The sequence below is a fragment of the Vicia villosa genome, linkage group LG7 (assembly GCF_029867415.1).
Source record: "Vicia villosa cultivar HV-30 ecotype Madison, WI linkage group LG7, Vvil1.0, whole genome shotgun sequence".
Classification (NCBI taxonomy): Eukaryota; Viridiplantae; Streptophyta; class Magnoliopsida; order Fabales; family Fabaceae; genus Vicia; species Vicia villosa.
Window position 1 is genome coordinate 11,733,748 of NC_081186.1, and position 22,336 is coordinate 11,756,083.

General features: G+C 36.5%; 4 protein-coding genes across 7 annotated transcripts in view; 1 reads left to right on the top strand and 3 right to left on the bottom strand.

Moving 5' to 3' along the window:
• Positions 1-1,513: 1,513 nt before the first annotated feature.
• On the bottom strand, positions 1,514-2,004 carry LOC131616952 (homeobox-leucine zipper protein ATHB-21-like). Its single transcript, XM_058888369.1, has 2 exons — positions 1,914-2,004; positions 1,514-1,809 (listed from the first exon to the last, which is right to left on the bottom strand). The coding sequence occupies exons 1-2, from the start codon at positions 2,002-2,004 to the stop codon at positions 1,514-1,516; spliced, it is 387 nt and encodes a 128-aa protein (XP_058744352.1).
• Positions 2,005-5,000: 2,996 nt separating this feature from the next.
• Positions 5,001-5,453, bottom strand: LOC131618665 (uncharacterized). Its single transcript, XM_058889840.1, has 2 exons — positions 5,258-5,453; positions 5,001-5,182 (listed from the first exon to the last, which is right to left on the bottom strand). Exons 1-2 carry the CDS (start codon positions 5,451-5,453, stop codon positions 5,001-5,003), a joined length of 378 nt encoding a protein of 125 aa, XP_058745823.1.
• A 75-nt stretch (positions 5,454-5,528) lies between these two features.
• Positions 5,529-15,515, bottom strand: LOC131618666 (uncharacterized). The gene is made up of 3 exons (XM_058889841.1): positions 15,281-15,515; positions 14,508-14,837; positions 5,529-5,908 (listed from the first exon to the last, which is right to left on the bottom strand). The coding sequence occupies exons 1-3, from the start codon at positions 15,513-15,515 to the stop codon at positions 5,529-5,531; spliced, it is 945 nt and encodes a 314-aa protein (XP_058745824.1).
• A 322-nt stretch (positions 15,516-15,837) lies between these two features.
• LOC131620316 (myosin-2-like) overlaps positions 15,838-22,336 on the top strand; it is a 29,418-nt gene continuing 22,919 nt past the window's right edge. For 2 of the 4 annotated variants that reach the window (XM_058891350.1, XM_058891352.1), the window contains exons 1-15: positions 15,838-15,881; positions 16,086-16,490; positions 16,569-16,673; positions 16,792-16,935; positions 17,022-17,172; positions 17,296-17,323; positions 17,728-17,896; positions 18,101-18,164; positions 18,301-18,314; positions 18,399-18,483; positions 19,721-19,824; positions 19,931-20,069; positions 20,275-20,396; positions 20,517-20,669; positions 20,728-20,838. In XM_058891350.1, the coding sequence (XP_058747333.1) occupies positions 15,858-15,881; positions 16,086-16,490; positions 16,569-16,673; positions 16,792-16,935; positions 17,022-17,172; positions 17,296-17,323; positions 17,728-17,896; positions 18,101-18,164; positions 18,301-18,314; positions 18,399-18,483; positions 19,721-19,824; positions 19,931-20,069; positions 20,275-20,396; positions 20,517-20,669; positions 20,728-20,838 (1,818 nt within the window). In that variant the 5' untranslated portion in view covers positions 15,838-15,857. Of the gene's footprint in view, positions 15,882-16,085; positions 16,491-16,568; positions 16,718-16,791; positions 16,936-17,021; positions 17,173-17,295; positions 17,324-17,727; positions 17,897-18,100; positions 18,165-18,300; positions 18,315-18,398; positions 18,484-19,720; positions 19,825-19,930; positions 20,070-20,274; positions 20,397-20,516; positions 20,670-20,727; positions 20,839-22,336 lie in introns of those variants that run through there. The other 2 variants (XM_058891351.1, XM_058891353.1) reach the window with 2 other exon arrangements.

Consider the following 22,336-nt stretch of genomic DNA (forward strand, 5'->3'; position numbering starts at 1 on the left):
GTATAAATATTAGGAGTAATATTTATACTGAATTGACCCACCATGAGAATACTACATAGATTGTTATGTAAGTGTCATAAGTTATTCTCATAGTGATAGTGGTGTATACCACCCTTTGACCTGAAACCACTATGGACCCTAGATGTGGAGTCAAGTACTTTATTGCCAATCAAACATTGTCCGTAACAGGATGACCATAAAGATGGTTGATGGGTACTTTACAAATCATGCTGAGGGACATGAGTGGCCTAGATGGAATTTGACCCTCCTACATATACAGGAGTAATATTCGTGGGCCCCTTGATAGAGTGTGATTGTAAAATGCATAGCCGTGTTCAAATAAGTCGATATCAGATATTAGGCTTATTTGTTGTTATCAAGTATACTCGGGGATCAAGGAATAAAATATTGGACTATACAAGGGTGACACATTTTATACCTTGTGTTCAATATAGATATAAGGGCAAAAGGGTAATTATACACATGATCATTATCGCATAAAGGTTATGTTAGATCACACAACATTCTCGTCACTTGGGTAGCAGTGACATGTTGCTAGGTACCGCTCATTGTTTATAATATTAAATAACTGATTTAAAATTATTGCCAACGTTACGAGAACCTACAGGGTCACACGCATAGGGTGATTATAGTGGAATGGATAATTTAATTAAATATGATTTAATAAATGAGAATTGACATATGATTAAACTAAGGCTTAAATAAGTTTTTAGTCCCTATAAATATGGCAACTTTCAATTTTAGTCCCTGCAAAAATTTTCTTCAAACAATGGTCCTCGCAATATTTTTTGTCCCTATTTTTAGTCCCTCCCATTAAATTTCACTAACGGAGGCTTACGTGGCACGCCACGTGTAACGCCATATCAATTAAAGTCAATACTAATAAAAAATAGATAGATTGCGGGGGGTTTAAACCCCCTTTAAATAACTTAAAAAATCAAAAAAATTCAGGAGCAATTAATCAAATTGTTGGTTGGGAAATCTTTGTTACCCTCATTCTTCACATTATCAAACCTACAATCCTTGATTACACTCTCTCAATCCTCTTTGCATCTTATATATACCTTGAGATAAGAATGTTAATAAAGCTTCACGTGGCAACATATGTATGTCACGTTTCTTGTTCATTATATGTGGACCTTAAGATAGGTCCAACTTGTAAGGAAATATGAAACAAATGAAAGAAACATTGTTGTTTTGTTTGATGTCTACTAAGGTAATGTTTTTGTTTTGTTTTTCATTTTGCTTTGTCCTAAAAACAGGGTTGCATGTGAGAGTGTTCATTCTCTTTTCAATATTTACGGAACTAATTAGATTAAACTAAACAAATTTAAAAAAGTGATTAAAGTGAACAAACAATCTTAAAGTGAACAAAAAATTTCAAGAACACCAGAGAAGAAACATGGTAGCATGCTTGTCTGAAATTAACGTTATTGTTATTTTGTGAAAGAGAGATATACAAATATATATCTCAGTTTCAAGCAAACATTTTTCAAAGCATGGTAGATTCATGGAACTTCTTCAAATTTAGGTACTCTTCTCCGAGTTTCTTGTTCTTCCAACGAGCTCTACGGTTTTGAAACCAAACAACAACTTGTCTGGGATCCAAACCAAGTTCCATTGCGAGTTTATATTTTCTCTCTAACTCAAGTTTGTGTTCATTCTCAAAATGTTCTTCCAACAAAATCATTTGTTTTTCAATAATTTTCCTCTTTTTGTTCATTTCATTTGCAGTGTTTTCTCCAGGTTTACTCTTCTTGGTTCGTCTATGTCTTGGCTTCTTCTCCACTGAAAAATGCAAAAGAAATAATATATATATATATATATATATATATCTAAATATTCATGATGTATAGTAGAAAATGTTATGTGTTGAAAAATTTGATGTTAACCTTGTAGAGAAACTGTATCAGTGTAAGCATGAGCAGTAGCAAAAAAGAGTTGAGAAATGAGCATCATTTGGTCTTGTTGGTAATGGTTCATTGTTTTTGTATTTTTGTTTTGTTACTATCTTTTTTACGGCTCATGAGTGTAATCAAGGTTTGTAGGTTTGATAATGTGAAGAATGAGGGTAACAAAGGTTTTCCTACCAACAGTTTGATTAATTGCTCTTGCAAATTTCTGATTTTTTAAGTTATTTAAAGGGGGTTTAAAACCCCCGCAATCTATCTATCTTATATATAAATGCAAGGTTGTCATGATGGCAACCCTAGCCATGTGTCATCATGATAACAACTCTCGATAATTTTTGACACATGTCACTCTAATATCAACCCTAATTCTATTTTTTTAAAATTGATTTTACATTAATAATTAATAATAATAATCTTATAATATTAACTATTAAATAATAGTAATTACTATTATTATTTATAATAATTTATAGTAATATTATAAGATTCTATTTTTTAAAAATTATTGTGTGAAGGATACATATTAAAAAAAAGGAAGAAAAACAATAATGACCATAAATTTATAAACAAAATGTTTGTTATTTGCTCCTATATTAAAAATAAAATAATAATAATAATAATTATAATAAAATTAATATTCAACTCCTAATGAAAATTTTTATAAAAAAAATCTTCCAAACTTATAAAATTTAGGAATCTATCCTATATTTAAAGTTTTATAATATATGTAAGATGTAATTTAAAATTGTAATAATATTTGACATATATTTCTTTTGATCATATTTTCTCCATATTAAATATCCTTATATAACATTTTTATTTACTTATTAAATAAATTAATAAAAAATATTAAAAGTTACATTAAGAAGTAAATATATATTTCAAGTTCTTATTTGTAAAAAATAGCCAAATTTAATATAGCATTTAAATGTATTGAGAATTTTATAATTGACAAAAAGTTAATTATCTTCAAAATATTTATAATATTTACACTCTAAAATTATATAAACTCACATTTCAAATAATTTTTAATTTTTTTTACAAAATATTATATTTAATACAATCATATCATTATATTTTAAAACTTATTTATTTTATAAGTAAATATCAAAACAACCATTTATTAATTATTAAAAATATTCTTTAGTTAATAATTTTCATTTCTTTAAATTTTTACATTTATAATTATCATAGTAATTTTTTTTTATAATTTATTGTCTTTCACATTAAAAAAATAAAAGTATAATTGCAAACATGATATAAATGGTCTACAAGAATATTTTATATGCAAATAAAAAACTAAATATCAACTATTATAAAAAAATGTTAATTTTATTTCTAATGTACCCGTGCGAAGCACGGGTCGGTGATCTAGTTTTTAATTAATATTGACTTTAATTGACGTGGTGTTACACGTGGCGTGCCACATAAGCCTCCGTTAGTGAAATTTAATGGGAAAGACTAAAAATAGGGACGGAAAATATTGCGAGGACCATTGTTTGAAGAAATTTTTTGCAGGGACTAGAATAGGCCCATTTGTAACACCCTTCTAAGCACCCACGGTAATTAAATTAATAATCAGAGTAAACATGAACAAGGATGTCATAATTCAGATAAATAAAAACATCACATTTAGATGTCACGCTTCACGAGGAACAAATCACCATATATTATGAAGTCGTGTTTATCACAGCGAAATTTTCTTCAAAACAAAATATCATAAACATCACCAATGCATAATCCAAAGAAACATAATCCAAAAACCAACAAAACAAAGTATAATAATTAAACTCTAAGTCTATCGTTCCCTAGTGTTACAATCAGAGCATGACACTGACACGACCCGAAATAAATGGATGAACTCTACGAGCTATCCTCACCAAAGAAATAAAACCACTACTCCTCAATCTGAAAAATGTTAACATGTAAGGGTGAGTCTCATTCATAATTAACAAATATTATGCGTTCATAAGCAATAAAACATCATAAGCATATCATTCACCCAATCACAATATATTCAAATTTTCAAACATGCATACGACAACAACCACATCAAATACATCACTAGGAAATTAATCAACCTGTGAAAGAAAAACTTACATCAAATACATCACTAGGAAATTGTTAATCGCGTCTCGGTTAAAGACGATAACTTTGCCCCTCACTTTGGTCCTATAGTGGTACTCCTTTCCCTCTTCAACTTGTATGGCATTGGTGTAAAATTCACGCACAATGTCATAGTTGATCTCCCGCACCGGTTCACATAACTTATTCCAATTACGATCCTCGATGATACTTACTATCTTGCTGAACTTCCCATTGGGAGCGAAGTGAACAAGTCTCTCAGCCACAATCATTCTCTGGACTAGCGTGTTGTAACGTTCTTCACATTCATCACTTACAAATTTCCTCACACTTATCATGGTGGCTGTGGATTTCATACGCTTAGACATCTTTGACTGAGAGTGATGGATTGATTGAGAGTAGGAATTAGGGATGAGTTAGTATTTGGGTGTTGTTGAAGTTGGAGAGAGTGTTGTGGGAGTGAGAGATGAGTTGAAGATATAAAAGTAAAACTCAAAACAAATAAACCAACAAAAAAAGAAATTAACTAAAAATAAAATAAGATCCTGAATTTCGCAAGTGTCGCGGCGCAACCTCCCTGCGCGACGCGTACTGAAGCCATTTGGAAGTTGGAAAAGTTTCCGCCATGTACTTTGCGGCGCGAACTAGGCACGCTACCGTACTGAACCAAAATTATTTTCTCAAAAGTTTCTGCCAAGCAGCTCGCGGCGCAAAGGATGTTGCGCGGCGCGAACTAAATTTTTTTGCTAGGGACGCGACGACAAATATGTTCGCGGCGCCAACTGAATAGGTTTTCTATAAAACAGAACCAAATTTAGCAGGACAAGTTTTTGATTTTTAATTCACAAATTGGTCCAGCAGAGGGATTGCCTCAAAACAACAAGAAATTAATCAAGCTATGAAAGAAAAATTTACAACGTTGGGTTGCCTCCCAACAAGCGCTTTGTTTAACATCGTTAGAGCTCAATGGTTCATGGTGCTTCAAGGTTCAATGAGCGAAATGACGCACACATCGCGGTTGAACTCACCATCATGATACACTTTCAGCCTCTTCCCATTCATAGTCCAGCTTGCCATAGTCTTTGGATCTTCCACCACAATAGCTCCATAACTCCGAACCTCCTTTATCACAAACGATCCCAACCACTTTGATTTTAACTTGCCTGGAAAGAGTTTAAGTCTAGAGTTGAAGAGAACTACCATTTGTCCTTAATGAAACTCTTTTGGTCTGACTTTACCATCATGATAAGCTTTCACTTTTTCTTTGTAAAGCTTATCAGAATGGTAAGCGTTATTCCTCAACTCTTCAACTTTGTGAAGCTGGTCTTTCCGTTTCTGTCCGGCTAAATTGGAATCGAAATTTAAAAACTTGAGAGCCCAAAGCACTCTATGTTCCAATTCAACCGACAAGTGACAAGTTTTATCATAAACCATTTGGAAAGGTGTTAAACCAATAGGAGCCTTACATGCGGTACAATATGCCCACAAGGCTTCATTCAACTTTAAAGACTAGTCCTTCCTAGCACTTGACACGGTTTTCTCAAGAATCTTCTTTATTTCCCTATTAGACACATCAGTTTGACCATTAGCTTGAGGATGGTAAGGAGTAGTGACTTTGTGGTTTACACCATAATGTTCCAAAACTTTTTCCAAGGGTGCATTGCAAATGTGAGAGCCACCGTCACTTACCAACACTCTAGGCACACCAAAACGAGAAAATATGTTTTTCTTTAAAAATTTGATTACCATTTTGGAATCAACCTTAGGTGAAGCACTTGCTTCCACCCATTTTGACACATAGTCAACCGCAATGAGAATGTATTCATTTGCAAAAGACGGAGGAAACGGGCCAACAAAATCAATGCCCCAACAATCAAAAACTTCAACTTCTAACATATTAGTTAGAGGCATTTAATCCAGTTTACATATTCCCCCAATTCTTTGACATTGATCACCACTTTTTGCATGCTCACGAGCATCTTTAAATAGAGATGGCCAATAAAATCCCGATTGTAGGACTTTAGTGGCTGTCCGCAAACTGTAACACCCCTCTAATAACCCGCGGCAAATAACAGTATATTAAATCAGAGTAACATGTAGAGAGGCATCACAATTATATAAATGATAAAACACGCGTCGGTACATATCATGCATTCACTGAAACAACTGAAATTATAACTCATTAAATAAAATCATGTTTTACACAGCGGAATCAAAACATAGAGTCAACATTCATCATTAATGTATCCGACTCAACCAACAAAATCAATTAGAGTTATAAACCACTCAAAACAAACGTGTTCCCAGTGTTACATCTACCAGAGCATGACACCGACACTATAACTAAAAACCGACTTATGAGCTAATCCTCACCAAGTCGCGCCGCTATCCTCAATCTGAAAATGACAACAAGTAAGGGTGAGTCTCATCACAGTTAACCAATGTTATCACATCATAAATATTAACATATCATAGTTATATCATTCACCCAATCGTTCCATATTCAGACAAATCACCATTCACATATCCACAGATAAACTAACAGTCAACACATAACATACACATTCATGCTATAAACAAATCATGCACATGTATGAAACTGACACTATGCATGTGGTACCAATCATCACCAGTGGAAATCATCCACCGACCGATCTATCATCATCCAGATACGGCCCTGCCAGCACAAATTCCACACAATGGGAATTCTGCCCCTCACTGAATCCTCTCATCATCTAGGATTCAGCCCATGTTTATGAATGCATGCAACATATATATAACATACTTTCATCATTACCATTCTATGAGTAGCATCATCTATACTCATTTCATCATCATCATCAATACTAAGCATGTTCATATATACATCACATCATTCAATATAATCAATCATCAGTAAACCACAGAATCACATCACAAGGTTTACACGGTACCAAACAGTATACAAACAGGCATACCAATCGAAAGTTACACATCATCGAACTTTCCGGAAAAATCACAAAACAGAAACTTGCACATACAGCGTCCATACGCGTATCATGATGTCCATACGCACCCATACGCGTATCACTATGTCCCATACGCGTATCATACGCATTCCACCAGAACTCAAAATGGCCTAGAAACCAACCCATACGCGTATCAGCCTTGCCATACGCGTATCACCAGAATAATTTTCCTCTTTCCAAATTCCCATACGCGTATGAGCATCCTCATACGCTCTCATACGCAAAACACCAGTACGTGGTATTTGGGACAGGGCAACTGCGTATCATACGCGTATAGCCCATTGGGAGTGTCCCCCATACGCGTATGACCTCATCCCATACGCGTATGGCACTGTTTCATACGCGAAACACCAGAAAATGCCCAGAACCTGTAGAATTCGTAACAGTCCAAAACCCATTCGTTTTCACTCATACCAGTCCACGATTTTGAGTCTAAAAACCAGAAAAATTGCATCTAAACAGTATACGAATTCGTCCATAACCATAGTATAAGATCCCATAATCAATTTCATTCATCATACCCTAAATCTATCAGTTATTAGGGATTAACAGTCCAAATTCAATGATGAATACAGAGGAAATTTCAGAATATAGAATCAATTATCCAAACAATACTCCTAATCAACATTACTATCCATAACACGATAATAGAGATTAAATGGATAGTCTCCCCTTACCTTAGACAAGAGTTCTTGATCCTTGGTCTCTCCCTCTACAGTTCTCCTTCACGTTCTTCGTGTTCTCAACCCTTTGTTCTTTCACGTTCTTTCTTCCTTTCCCAAATCCCAAATGCTTTATGAAAATAATAATAATAATAATAATTTAGTAAAAGGATTATAAAATCACCCTCCTTCTTTTACTATTTACTCACATGGCCCAAATGCCATAAACCATTATTTATTTATTATCTTCACAAAATCCCAATAATTCTAATTATTAATTCAATATTCCAATTAAATTAATATTAAAATTATACGGGTGTTACAACTCTCCCCCCACTAAAAGAGTTTTCGTCCTCGAAAACATACCTCAGGTAAAAAGTTCTGGATAAGAGTCCTTCATCTGACTCTCTAGCTCCCAGGTAACATTCCCCTCAGCAGGTCCTCCCCAAGCTACTCTGACCAAAGCTATTTCCTTGCCACGCAATTGCTTCAGCCTTCGATCCTCAATCCTCACAGGTAAAGTCTCAACCGTCAAGTTATCTTTCACCTGTATATCATCTACTTGGATCACATGGGACGGATCTGAAATGTATTTCCTCAACTGAGACACATGAAATACATCATGCAAATTTGCAAGCATCGGCGGTAAAGCGATACGATAAGCCACTTCCCCCACTCTTTCAGAAATTTGGAACGGTCCGATAAAACGCGGAGTCAACTTCTTCGACTTCAATGCCCGACCAATCCCTGTCATAGGAGTAACTCTCATAAACACATGATCTCCCTCTTGAAACTCAAGTGTTTTCCTCCTTTTGTCGTGATAACTCTTCTGACGACTCTGAGAAGCCTTCATCTTCTCCTGAATCATTTTAATCTTCTCTGTAGTTTGTTGTACAATTTCAGGACCAATCACAGCACTCTCACCAGATTCGTACCAACACAACGGTGTCCTACATCTCCTACCATACAAAGCCTCAAACGGAGCCATACCGATACTCGAATGATAACTGTTGTTGTAGGTAAACTCAATCAAAGGCAGATAACTATCCCAAGTACCTCCTTTTTCTAACACACAAGCACGTAACAAATCCTCTAATGACTGAATCGTCCTCTCAGTCTGTCCATCAGTCTGCGGATGATAAGCAGAACTCAATCTCAGCTTAGTACCCAAAGCTTTCTGCAAACCTTCCCAGAACTTAGACGTAAACCTCGGATCTCTGTCTGACACGATACTTGAAGGAATACCATGTAGACTAACTATCTTCTCAATATACAATTGAGCTAGCTTCTCCATCGGATAATCCATTCTCACCGGTATAAAATGTGCAGACTTCGTCAACCTGTCTACCACAACCCAGATAGCTTCACAATTTCTGACAGTTCTCGGCAAACCCGACACAAAATCCATTGAGATGCTGTCCCACTTCCACTCAGGAATAAACATCGGTTGCATAAACCCATATGGTTTCTGATGCTCAATCTTTGACTTCTGGCAAGTCAAACAAGAATATACAAACTCAGCAATTTCCTTCTTCATTCCAGGCCACCAAAACAACTTTTTCAAATCATGATACATCTTGGTAGCACCAGGATGAATACTCAATCCACTACGGTGTCCTTCTTCCAAAATACGCTTTCGGAGTTCATCAATATCAGGAACACAAACTCTGTCACCAAACCTTAGTACACCATTCTCGTCGACTCTGAATTCACCACTCTTGCCTTGATTAATCAAAGTCAACTTATCAATCAATCCAACATCAGCCTTTTGACCTTCTCTGATTTCTTCAAGAATACCACTAGTCAGCTTCAGCATACCCAATATAACACTAGTAGGAGTACCTTCACACACTAAACTCAAATCTCTGAATTGTTCAATCAAATCCAATTCCTTTACCATTAGCATAGACATATGCAAAGTCTTCCTACTCAACGCATCAGCCACGACGTTTGCCTTACCCGGATGGTAATTCAAACCAAAATCGTAATCCTTCAGAAATTCTAACCACCTTCTCTGCCTCATATTCAGCTCTTTCTGATCAAAGAGATACTTCAGGCTTTTATGATCACTGAACACCTCAAATCTCGAACCATACAAATAGTGTCGCCACAACTTCAAAACAAAAACCACAGCTGCCAACTCCAAATCATGAGTCGGATAATTCCTCTCATGCACTTTGAGTTGTCTCGACGCATAAGCGACCACTTGTTGATTCTGCATCAATACACCACCTAAACCCATCAGTGATGCGTCACAATAAACCACAAATGATTCTGTCGGATTCGGCAAAATCAAAATAGGAGCACTAGTCAATCTCCTCTTAAGCTCTTGGAATCCTTCTTCACACTTTGCATCCCAAATAAAGGCTTGTCCCTTCCTGGTTAATTTAGTTAACGGCAATGCTAACTTTGAAAATCCCTCAATGAACTTTCTGTAGTAACCTGCAAGGCCAAGAAAACTACGAATCTCAGATACTGACTTCGGAGCTTCCCACTGAGACACAGCTTCTATCTTTGTAGGATCAACAGCAATACCATCCTTAGAAATCACATGTCCAAGAAAACTGACTTCTTCTAACCAAAATTCACACTTCGACAGTTTGGCAAAAAGTCGCTTCTCTTTCAACAATTCTAACACAGTTCTGAGATGCTCTGCATGTTCCTCCTCATTCTTAGAATATATCAGGATATCATCTATAAACACCACCACGAACTTATCGAGATAAGGATGAAAGATTCTGTTCATATATTCCATAAAAACACCAGGTGCATTAGTAACTCCAAACGGCATTACAGAATACTCATAATGTCCATACCTCGTTCTAAAAGCAGTCTTCTGAATATCGTCATCTTTCACACGTATCTGATGATACCCAGACCTCAGATCAATTTTACTAAATACACGTGCTCCAACCAACTGGTCCATCAAATCATCAATCCTCGGCAATGGATACCGATTCTTGATAGTGACCTTGTTCAATTGTCTGTAATCTACACACAGCCTCATTGAACCTTCTTTCTTCTTTACCAGCAATACAGACGCACCCCACGGTGAAACACTAGGACGAATAAACTTCTTCTCAAGCAATTCCTCTAACTGCTTCTTCAGTTCAGCCAATTCAGAAGGCGACATACGGTACGGCGCCATTGACACTGGACTAGTTCCTGGAACCAAATCAATAGAAAACTCCACTTCTCTTTCCGGTGGCAATTCATTCACATCTTCTGGAAAAACTTCTGGAAATTCACACACTACTGGTAATTCGCTACTCGCCACTTTTTCTTTTATATTCATCAATGCGAACAACATAAACACTGTTGCACCATCTCCGATAGCTTCATTCACCTGTCTAGCTGTCATCTCCAGATTATCATTACTAACCTCTTCAGGAAAAATCACCGTCTTCGCAAAACAGTTGATATGAACACGGTTGAATTCCAACCAGTTCATTCCCAGGATTACATCGAGTTGTTTCAACGGAAGGCACACTAAGTCCATCCCGAATTCCCTACCAAAAATGTCAACCGGACAATTCAAGCATGCAGACGAAGTAGTTACTGAACCCGACGCAGGAGTGTCAATAACCATACTTCCTTTTATATCAGATATCTCAAGATTCAACCTCATAGCACAATCCAAAGAAATAAAAGAGTGAGTTGCTCCAGTATCAATAATTGCAACTAAAGGTGTGCCATGAATGAAACACGTACCTTTAATCAACCTGTCCTCTGGAGTAGTCTCTGACCCGGTCAAAGCAAAAACCTTTCCTCCCGATTGGTTCTTCTTTGGCTTAGGACAATTAGGACTGATGTGACCTTCTTCCCCACAGTTGTAACAAGTCACAACCCTCTTCTTGCAGTCAGCAGCAATATGACCCACTTGGTCACACTTGTAACACTTCTTCTGATCAACCTTGCATTCATTCCTACGATGTCCCATCTCACCACAATTGTAACATCTGATACGAGCACTGGAATCTCCCCCACTGGGTTTCTTCCAATCAACAGGTTTACCTCTACCATATGGCTTACCTCGATCCATATGTTTCTTTCCTTTTCTGTCAACCAACTCGCGAGAGTGAGATGACCTCAGCTTGATGTTATCTTCCTCAAAAATCCTGCTACAATCTACCAGATCAACAAACCTCCGGATTCTCTGGTACCTGATACCCTGCTTGATCTCATCACGAAGACCATTCTCAAATTTGACACATTTCGAGAACTCACTGGCTTCATCATCATTGTAATGTACATAGTACCTTGCCAGTTCCACAAACTTGGCAGCATACTCTGGTACCGACATATTGCCTTGAACTAGTGCCAAAAATTCAACTTCCTTTCTTCCCCTGACATCTTCAGGAAAATACCTTCTCAGAAATTCCCTCCTGAATACAGTCCAAGTAATTGCTGTGCCACTAGCATCCAGCTCAGTTCTGGTTGACATCCACCAGTCATCAGCCTCCTCAGATAACATGTGGGTGCCATATCTCACCTTGAGATCCTCAGCACAGTCAATGACTCTGAAAATCCTCTCGATCTCCTTAAGCCATTTCTGAGCACCTTCAGGATTATGCGTGCCCTTGAACAATGGAGGATTGTTCCTCTGGAAACTGTTCAGTTGTCTGTCAGCACCAATCGCAGCTCCATTGGCATTCCCTCCTAGCACACCAGCAATCATGCCCAGAGCCTCAGCGATTGCATCATCGTTTCTTCCTCCTCTTCCAGCCATTGTTCTGCTTAACACAAACAACCTAATCAGAACAAAAGTATCGACAAATAGCTCGTATTAGTCGCATACACAGAAGGACTGACACTAAGACTCTGGTCACAACGACCGACTATGCTCTGATACCACTATTGTAACACCCCTCTAATAACCCGCGGCAAATAACAGTATATTAAATCAGAGTAACATGTAGAGAGGCATCACAATTATATAAATGATAAAACACGCGTCGGTACATATCATGCATTCACTGAAACAACTGAAATTATAACTCATTAAATAAAATCATGTTTTACACAGCGGAATCAAAACATAGAGTCAACATTCATCATTAATGTATCCGACTCAACCAACAAAATCAATTAGAGTTATAAACCACTCAAAACAAACGTGTTCCCAGTGTTACATCTACCAGAGCATGACACCGACACTATAACTAAAAACCGACTTATGAGCTAATCCTCACCAAGTCGCGCCGCTATCCTCAATCTGAAAATGACAACAAGTAAGGGTGAGTCTCATCACAGTTAACCAATGTTATCACATCATAAATATTAACATATCATAGTTATATCATTCACCCAATCGTTCCATATTCAGACAAATCACCATTCACATATCCACAGATAAACTAACAGTCAACACATAACATACACATTCATGCTATAAACAAATCATGCACATGTATGAAACTGACACTATGCATGTGGTACCAATCATCACCAGTGGAAATCATCCACCGACCGATCTATCATCATCCAGATACGGCCCTGCCAGCACAAATTCCACACAATGGGAATTCTGCCCCTCACTGAATCCTCTCATCATCTAGGATTCAGCCCATGTTTATGAATGCATGCAACATATATATAACATACTTTCATCATTACCATTCTATGAGTAGCATCATCTATACTCATTTCATCATCATCATCAATACTAAGCATGTTCATATATACATCACATCATTCAATATAATCAATCATCAGTAAACCACAGAATCACATCACAAGGTTTACACGGTACCAAACAGTATACAAACAGGCATACCAATCGAAAGTTACACATCATCAAACTTTCCGGAAAAATCACAAAACAGAAACTTGCACATACAGCGTCCATACGCGTATCATGATGTCCATACGCACCCATACGCGTATCACTATGTCCCATACGCGTATCATACGCATTCCACCAGAACTCAAAATGGCCTAGAAACCAACCCATACGCGTATCAGCCTTGCCATACGCGTATCACCAGAATAATTTTCCTCTTTCCAAATTCCCATACGCGTATGAGCATCCTCATACGCTCTCATACGCAAAACACCAGTACGTGGTATTTGGGACAGGGCAACTGCGTATCATACGCGTATAGCCCATTGGGAGTGTCCCCCATACGCGTATGACCTCATCCCATACGCGTATGGCACTGTTTCATACGCGAAACACCAGAAAATGCCCAGAACCTGTAGAATTCGTAACAGTCCAAAACCCATTCGTTTTCACTCATACCAGTCCACGATTTTGAGTCTAAAAACCAGAAAAATTGCATCTAAACAGTATACGAATTCGTCCATAACCATAGTATAAGATCCCATAATCAATTTCATTCATCATACCCTAAATCTATCAGTTATTAGGGATTAACAGTCCAAATTCAATGATGAATACAGAGGAAATTTCAGAATATAGAATCAATTATCCAAACAATACTCCTAATCAACATTACTATCCATAACACGATAATAGAGATTAAATGGAGAGTCTCCCCTTACCTTAGACAAGAGTTCTTGATCCTTGGTCTCTCCCTCTACAGTTCTCCTTCACGTTCTTCGTGTTCTCAACCCTTTGTTCTTTCACGTTCTTTCTTCCTTTCCCAAATCCCAAATGCTTTATGAAAATAATAATAATAATAATAATTTAGTAAAAGGATTATAAAATCACCCTCCTTCTTTTACTATTTACTCACATGGCCCAAATGCCATAAACCATTATTTATTTATTATCTTCACAAAATCCCAATAATTCTAATTATTAATTCAATATTCCAATTAAATTAATATTAAAATTATACGGGTGTTACACAAACCGCTATAATGCCTTCCGTATGGAGAGTTGTGACAATGCCAAATAATGTCTTTGGACTCTTCACTAGTGACACACCTTCTCAAAATACTATCCACTCCTACGTTGAATAAGTATGGGTCATCCCACACATATTGCTTGACATCCGACAAAAACTTTTTCTTTTGATTACTAGTGAGGTCTTCCGGTATCAAACCAGTTGCCTTAAAATTAGCAAAATCGGAAAACCAAGGCCTCACTTGAATCGCATAGAGTTTCTCATCCAGAAATTCTTCTCTTACTTCAATTTCTTTCTTTGTAACATCCACACTGACCAAACGGGACAAATGATCCGCTACCAAATTTTCGGACCATTTTTTATCTCAGATTTCTAAATCAAATTCTTGCAACAAAAGAACCCAACAGATTAATCTTTGTTTAGAATCCGGTTTGGTCAACAAATATTTGATAGCCGAATGGTCCGTGTAGACTACAACTTTTGACGCGATCAAGTAAGCTTTAAATTTTTCCAATGCATACACTATGGCTAGTAATTCTTTTTCTGTTGTTGCATAATTGATTTGTGCTTATTCAAAACCTTACTAGCATAGTGGACATCATGAAAAACCTTAGACCTTCTTTGACCCAAAACAACCCCAAGCGTATAATCGCTTGTATCGCACATGAGTTCAAAATCAAGTTACCAATTCTGTGCAACGATTATGGGTGTGGTGACTAACTTTTCTTTTAACTCTTGAAATGCTTTTAAACATGATTAATCAAAGTTAAATGTCATACCTTTGTTGAGCAAATTTCTCAATGGCTTAACTATCTTCGAGAAGTCTTTGATGAAACGCCTATAAAATCCCGCATGACCAAGGAAGCTTTGCACTCCCTTGACGTTGACCGGTGGGGGTAGCTTCTCGATCACCTCAACTTTGGCTTTGTCAACCTCCAACCCTTTTGATGAAATCTTGTGTCCAAGAACAACACCTTCGATGACCATGAAATTACATTTATCCCAATCTAGCATCGAAATTTAAAGTATCAAGGATTTATATTATAAATTAAAAACACGACCATACATTCCTTTATCATTCCTTCTAAAATTTAAACTATTGCGGATTTTATTTGATTTCATTATCATCTCCTTTATGAGAGGCAAACAAAGATTACTTATTTGAAAATGAAATGAAGATTTGTAACCTTGAGAATAGTAGGACTAGGAGAGAAGAAAAACGAAATTGAAATATAAATATTTTGAATTTTGTTTAATCTGAAAAGAAGGGAGGAATTTTTTAAAAATAAAAAGATTTTTGGCCTTTATTATTATTATAATAAAAAAAGAAGTAATTTAGTTAGCCATTGTTTCTCCATGTTTGTCTCTGAGTCTAAGAAGGTATTGTTTGATTTGTTTGTCTCCCAAACAAGAAGCACTTTTCACTCACCCTTTCACTAACAACAACTCTAATCAATTTCCAATTCGATTTCACTAACAACAACTCTAATCAATTTCCAATTCGATTTCACTAACAACAACTCTAATCAATTTCCAATTCGATTTCACTAACAACAACTCTAATCAATTTCCAATTGGATTTAGCAATGCAAACGTGAAACTCCAATATTCCCTATTTGGCGATTTGAAGAAATGGTGTTATCAGCTTCGCCATGTTCTCTTACCAGAAGCTCCTTGGAAGAGATGTTAGATTCGCTTCGGCGGAGGGATGAAGACGAAGCCAACAACAAGGAGTCCCCGCCTGCTTTGCCATCCCGCCCAGCATCCAAGGCTCGCCTCCCGCCCGCCAGGCGCTCATTGCCCAATAATTTTAAGGTCTGCAACGCTGGATTTAATGACAATGTGGAAACTAAGAGGAAGGAAACATCATACAAGACAAGACAAACCAGTTTTGGGAGAAAGAGAGTCAAGATGGATATTCTCGACTCACCTTATGTGCCACCTATTTCACAATTCCATACTGACACTCTTTCTTATTTCATTCAAATGGTAATTCTCATTCCACCTAGTTTCTTTTTAAAATTATAATATCATCATTCAATTTTGTTTCTTGTTTCTTTCCTACAGAAGCTTAGTGTTTGGTGTAGGCAACCAACAACAGGGCAATGGGAGCTAGGCTCAATACACTCAACTTCTGGAGACCAAGTATCTGTTTCACTCTCAAACGGAAAAGTAAGTTACTATGTTTAGTATCTGTTTCACTCTCAAACGGAAAAGTAAGTTACTATGTTTTGCGCTGCTGCGTCTTTCCATGTTACATCTTTCTCATGCTATTCACTCGTTACTTCAGGTGCTCAATTTACCTAGATCAGAACTTGTACCAGCTAATCCCAATCTTTTAGATGCCGTGGATGACCTTATTAAACTCGCTTATTTGAATCACCCCTCCGTTCTTCACAATCTTAGGTTTAGATATTCTCATGACATGATTTATGTATGTATGCCTGCTCTGCCTTTTTCCTTGGCTTAGCTGATCATATTTATACCATCTCATAAGCTGCTCTTGCTTTCTGTATGCAGAGTAAAGCAGGGCCCATTTTAATTGCACTCAATCCTTTCAAAGATCTCCAAATTTATGGAAATGATTACGTTTCCACTTATAGGCAACAACTTGTTGATACTCCTCATGTTTATGGTATGGTAGATGCAGCTTATAACCAGATGATGACAAGTGAGTGGGGACTGTTTCCCTCTCTTTGTTTTAAATTTTGTGTTGCAACTGAATTACAAGTTTATAAAGCTTTTCTATTTGTCTGTTTTTTTTTTTTTTTTTTTTTTTTTTTGTATCTTGCAGATGAAGTAGATCAGTCCATTATCACAAGGTCAGCATATTAGTATTACATCGGAGACTCTTTTTCTGTACTAATAGAGTAACTGTTAGCTTCATCTTGTATTAGCTGGAAAACGTAAAATAGAATAAAACCAAAAAAAGCTTATCTATTGTAATTAACTTGTGCTAACTCAGCACAAGTCCCTCTGGTATAAATACCAGTTCCCTTCCTTCATCTAACTAAATTTGACACAATCTCAAAATACAAACAGCTAAGATCTCAGATTTTCCCACTCTTTCTCTCTGATTCTTCTACTCTTACCATGATTTTCTTGCTTTCTATTATGCACAATACTTATATATATGTTCTTGAACTTGATGGAATTGAAATTTCGTAGTAGTAACAATTATAAATTCTTGCAGTTGCTGAAATTCACTATTAGAATTTGTTTGCAGTGGTGAGAGTGGATCTGGAAAGACAGAGACAGCTAAAATTGCTATACAATACTTAGCTTCTCTTGGTAGTGGCAGTAGTGGGACAACAAATGTTGTTCTTCAAACAAATTGTATACTAGAAACTTTTGGGAATGCAAAAACATCTGTGAATGACAACTCATCCAGATTTGTGAGTATTTTATTCTCAGTGTAATGGAACTTACTCATGCTACTGTTTTATTAGAATTTCTACAGTTGAAAGGTTTTCCAACAAGTATGTCCATCAATTTGAAATTTTAATCCTACTTTAAATTGTTGAAGGCTATGCATCACCTTTTGAATGATCTTTAAAGGCTGAGCAGTTTCATTCATTTACATTTTTAATTTGGTGCAGGGAAAGTTTATGGAAATTCATTTCAGTGCCACGGGTAAAATATGTGGGGCTAAAATTCAAACCTGTAAGCTAATTCAAGCTATACATTTTACTACACACATGATTGATCTTTTATCTCCATTTCTATTGTAATTACCGAGTTAACTTATTTTCATCGCTCTGTGATTGTCATATTCATACCCATGTTCTAACTTGGACAGATTTGTTGGAAAAGGTAATCTCTGGTGCCCTATCAGGTTTTAAACTGTAATGTTTATCTCTTCTCACTAATGAAAAGTATCACGTGTTCTGTGAGCAGTCAAGAGTTGTTCAAGTGGCCAATGGTGAGAGGTCGTATCATGTACTTTATCAACTTTGTGCTGGATCTTCATCTAGTCTTAAAGGTGTGTCTTCTTAGCAATCTATTAACTTCTTTGTCTACTTGTATACTTTTCTGTCTCACAGTTTGTATATGGCATATTTATTTATATTTATGGAGTTTATGCAATCAGTTGTAGTCGTAATGATCATATCATTTACTTTAAGGAGCCAACTAGCCCGTTTTTCTTTGGATTGTAGTAGCCCATTCTTTTGTTATTCTGAAAATTTTGAAGTATTTTGATGCTGAAGAAGCTCTCAGCTTCAGGATATTTTTTGGGGTTTTACTTACCCTTATGTTACCATTATTGAAGCTGTCATGCTTAGACAATGAGTATGATCTTCATCTTCTATTGAATATTGCTGAGAGTTCCACATATATGGCATATGACTTGGAAAAATGTTTATAAGTGAGAAACGCCCTTCAATGTGTAATCCGGTTTTGTAGGGTTAAGTTAGACTCAATCCAAAATTGTATATTGGTATCAGAGTCTATCGAAGATCTCTTGGGTTACCTGCTATCAGGCCACTTGGATCATACTCCAAATGTCCAGTCCTGGGCGTGTCGATGATGTGCTGAGAGTCTACATTTGATGAGATGCAACATGAAGAAGTGTTTATAAATGTGGTATCAAATCCTTATATTTATTATTAGGATTAGTACTATAGATTAGGATTTTAGTTGACAAGTAATATCAATAAGCATTTATTTGATATGTATTATCAATTGAGGTAAATATGGTCTGATTTAGACACAAAAATTACAAACTCAACAGGGTGTTAAAACCTATCCAAAACACGCAGGACCACCTGTTATCTGGGCGTGTTGAGAGTCTCACATTCGATCAAATATGACCTGAGAACTTGTTTATAAGTGAGAGATGCATCCCTAACCTTACAAGCCAGTTTTGGTACAACAACTTTAACTGTTGAGAGAGTAAGTCTGAGTTCAAATATTTTGACCACTATATTACTATTTTGGGAGTTGGGACAACTGAACTGTTACCATCCTCAAGACCATCTCATTTGATTGTAGTTTGGAGTTTTATCCTATGCCATCCAGTATTATCGGTATACATCCTTTGCTCTTTTAAATTTATTTTAATAGGGTCTTGTAGAGATTTTTTATTTATGACACATTAATTAGCATAACTTTTCACATATAAAGTTATATTGTCTTTGCAGAGTGTTTTCTCGACCATAATTGAATTTTTAATATTTTGACTTATAGATTCATTGATTCCATTTTCTTTTCCTATGTAGAGAGACTAAATCTTAGAGCAGCCCATGAATATAAATATCTAAATCAAAGTGACTGCATCACTATTGGTGGTATTGACGATGCTAGAAACTTTCATCAGCTGATGGTATAATACTTGACAATGTGTTTGGTTTATAATAAATTCTCCTACTTTATTTCCGGCCTCTTAAACTTCATATAATTTTCTCCTTTTGCATCTATAATTTCCCCAGGAAGCATTTGATGCTGTTCGAATTAGTAAAGAGGACCAAGAGCTGATCTTTAAAGTGCTTGCTGCAATATTATGGCTGGGAAATATATCATTCAAAGTCACTGACAGTGAAAATCACATCGAGGTTGTGGGTGATGAAGGTAAGATTCATAGCATGTCACATCACATGTCTTTTGGTGGTCTATCTTTACCTCATGCCGTGTATGGTAATTTGGTTTTATTAAATTCTTAAAGCATACTGGGTCTAGGATTCTTTGCAATCCCATATACTATATAGACAAAACAAGTATCTCATTTTTTAATGTGTCGGAAATGATTTTCAAGAATACATGATTTTTTTTGCAGCTGTAACCAGTGCTGCCCTGCTGATGGGTTGCAGTTCCCAGGACTTAATGGCAGCATTATCTACCCATAAAATCCAATCTGACAAAGAAACTGTTGTTGCCAAAAGATTGACATTATTGCAGGTCTGTTTATTATCCAAACATTTCAATCTTGTATTTTCTATGGTTATAAATGGTTTTTATTCAATGTGTATATGTGTGATGTTTATTTATTTATCTATCTTTTTCACATTCTATGCTCAGGCCATTGAAACAAAAGATGCAATTGCCAAATTTATTTATTCAAGCTTGTTTGAATGGATAGTACAACAACTTAACAGGTTACTTGAAGTGAATGAAAAGCATACAGAGAAATCCATTAGTATCCTTGATTTTTATGGGTTTCAGTCATTCCAGGTAGGTGATTTGTATTGATATATTCATGCTTCAAAGAATGTGGTATATGTTCCAACAGTTTCTTGTTTCTTACTTTCAGAAGAACAACTTCGAGCAATTTTGTATAAATTATGCTAATGAAAGGCTTCAACAACATTTTAATCGGCATCTGTTTAAACTTGAGCTGGAGGTCAGGAACTATTTTAGGTGTCAATATTACTTGATATTTTGATGCTGAACACCTTTAATAAATTAGTATTGAACAATATAATGTGAAATAATTTTGTGAATTTTGTTGTGCGAATTACTGTCTTAAGAATGCTTAGTGTGAATTCCTAGAAAAATGTTTCCTTGCATTTAAAGATATTCATACATGTGCTGTTGGAATTAGTGGAATTATTGGAATTATAATTCAAGTGCCTATTCATGTATCTAGGGTCTAGGAATCTATGCCTTGTAAATTACATACATGTACCTAGGAAATAGCTTCAATCTTAATCCTGTAATTACTCTCTTGATTGTATATAATCAGGTCACTTGAGTGCTTTGTAACTCAAGCATTTCCCTAATACTCATTTCTTCCTACATGGTATCAAAAGCAGGTTAACTGCTGCCTTCATTGCAGCACTAATATCTTTTTTTTTCTTCCCCTGTTGCCTTCATTGCAGCGTTTTTCTTTTTCTCTTTCTCCTTTCCAGACATTATCATATCCACCTCTCTATGCTGCTCTACCCACCTCACCACCCACACCATCAGACCCACCACAACATTGCGACCCACCCTTAAAAATCTCACCATCTCACCACCGTCCGCCGCCCCACTCGCCGCCACGCGCCGCCACCCTTTTCTTTCTGACCCAGTGCGTGTGGCCCACGCGCCTCCCTGCGGCCTTTTTCACCACCATCCTTTGTTACAAATTGTTGATCGACCATCCCTCGATCTGTTTTGGGGTTCCATTCTCTGATTTCAGAATCTTTATTTATTGAGTTTTCTTTGGCTTGTTTGTGCGATATTGTTGCTGTTTTTTCCCTTCCAATTTACAGCAATCTGACTTATTGAGATGGAGGTAGAGAATGATAATGGTGGTGTCCAAAATCCTCCACCACCCCACCACCTCTTGTTGAATCATCAAACCTCATGACGACTAACTCGCTACCAACTCTGCATCAAACTCATTGACTCAATGGGAAAAATTATTTCAGTTGGGCCCAGTTCATGCGTGCGAATTTGAAAGGTCGGGGAAAATTGAACCACATTGAAGGTGACCCTCTCCCTGCCACTGATCTCGACTTCACTCTCTGGGACAATGAAGACTCACTCATCATGTCATAGATGTGGAATAGTATGATTCTTGAAATTAATAGTCAGTATATGTTTCTTCCTACTACACGAGATATTTGGGTGAATCCGATGCAAACATACTCTAAGAAACAGGATCTCCTTGCGCGCTTTGATCTAAAAAACAAGATCTTCTATACTAAACAAGGAACCATGACTGTCTCTGAGTATTTTGCAACTATGAAAGGTTATTGGATTGAGTTGGGTCAATACCAAACTCTCAAGATGGAAACCGCCAATGACACGATCGCTTTGAATACTTGTATTGAAACCGATCGAATCTTTGAGTTCTTGGTTGGATTGAACTCTGATTACGACCCTGTTAGAGTGCAAATTTTAGGCAAGGATCG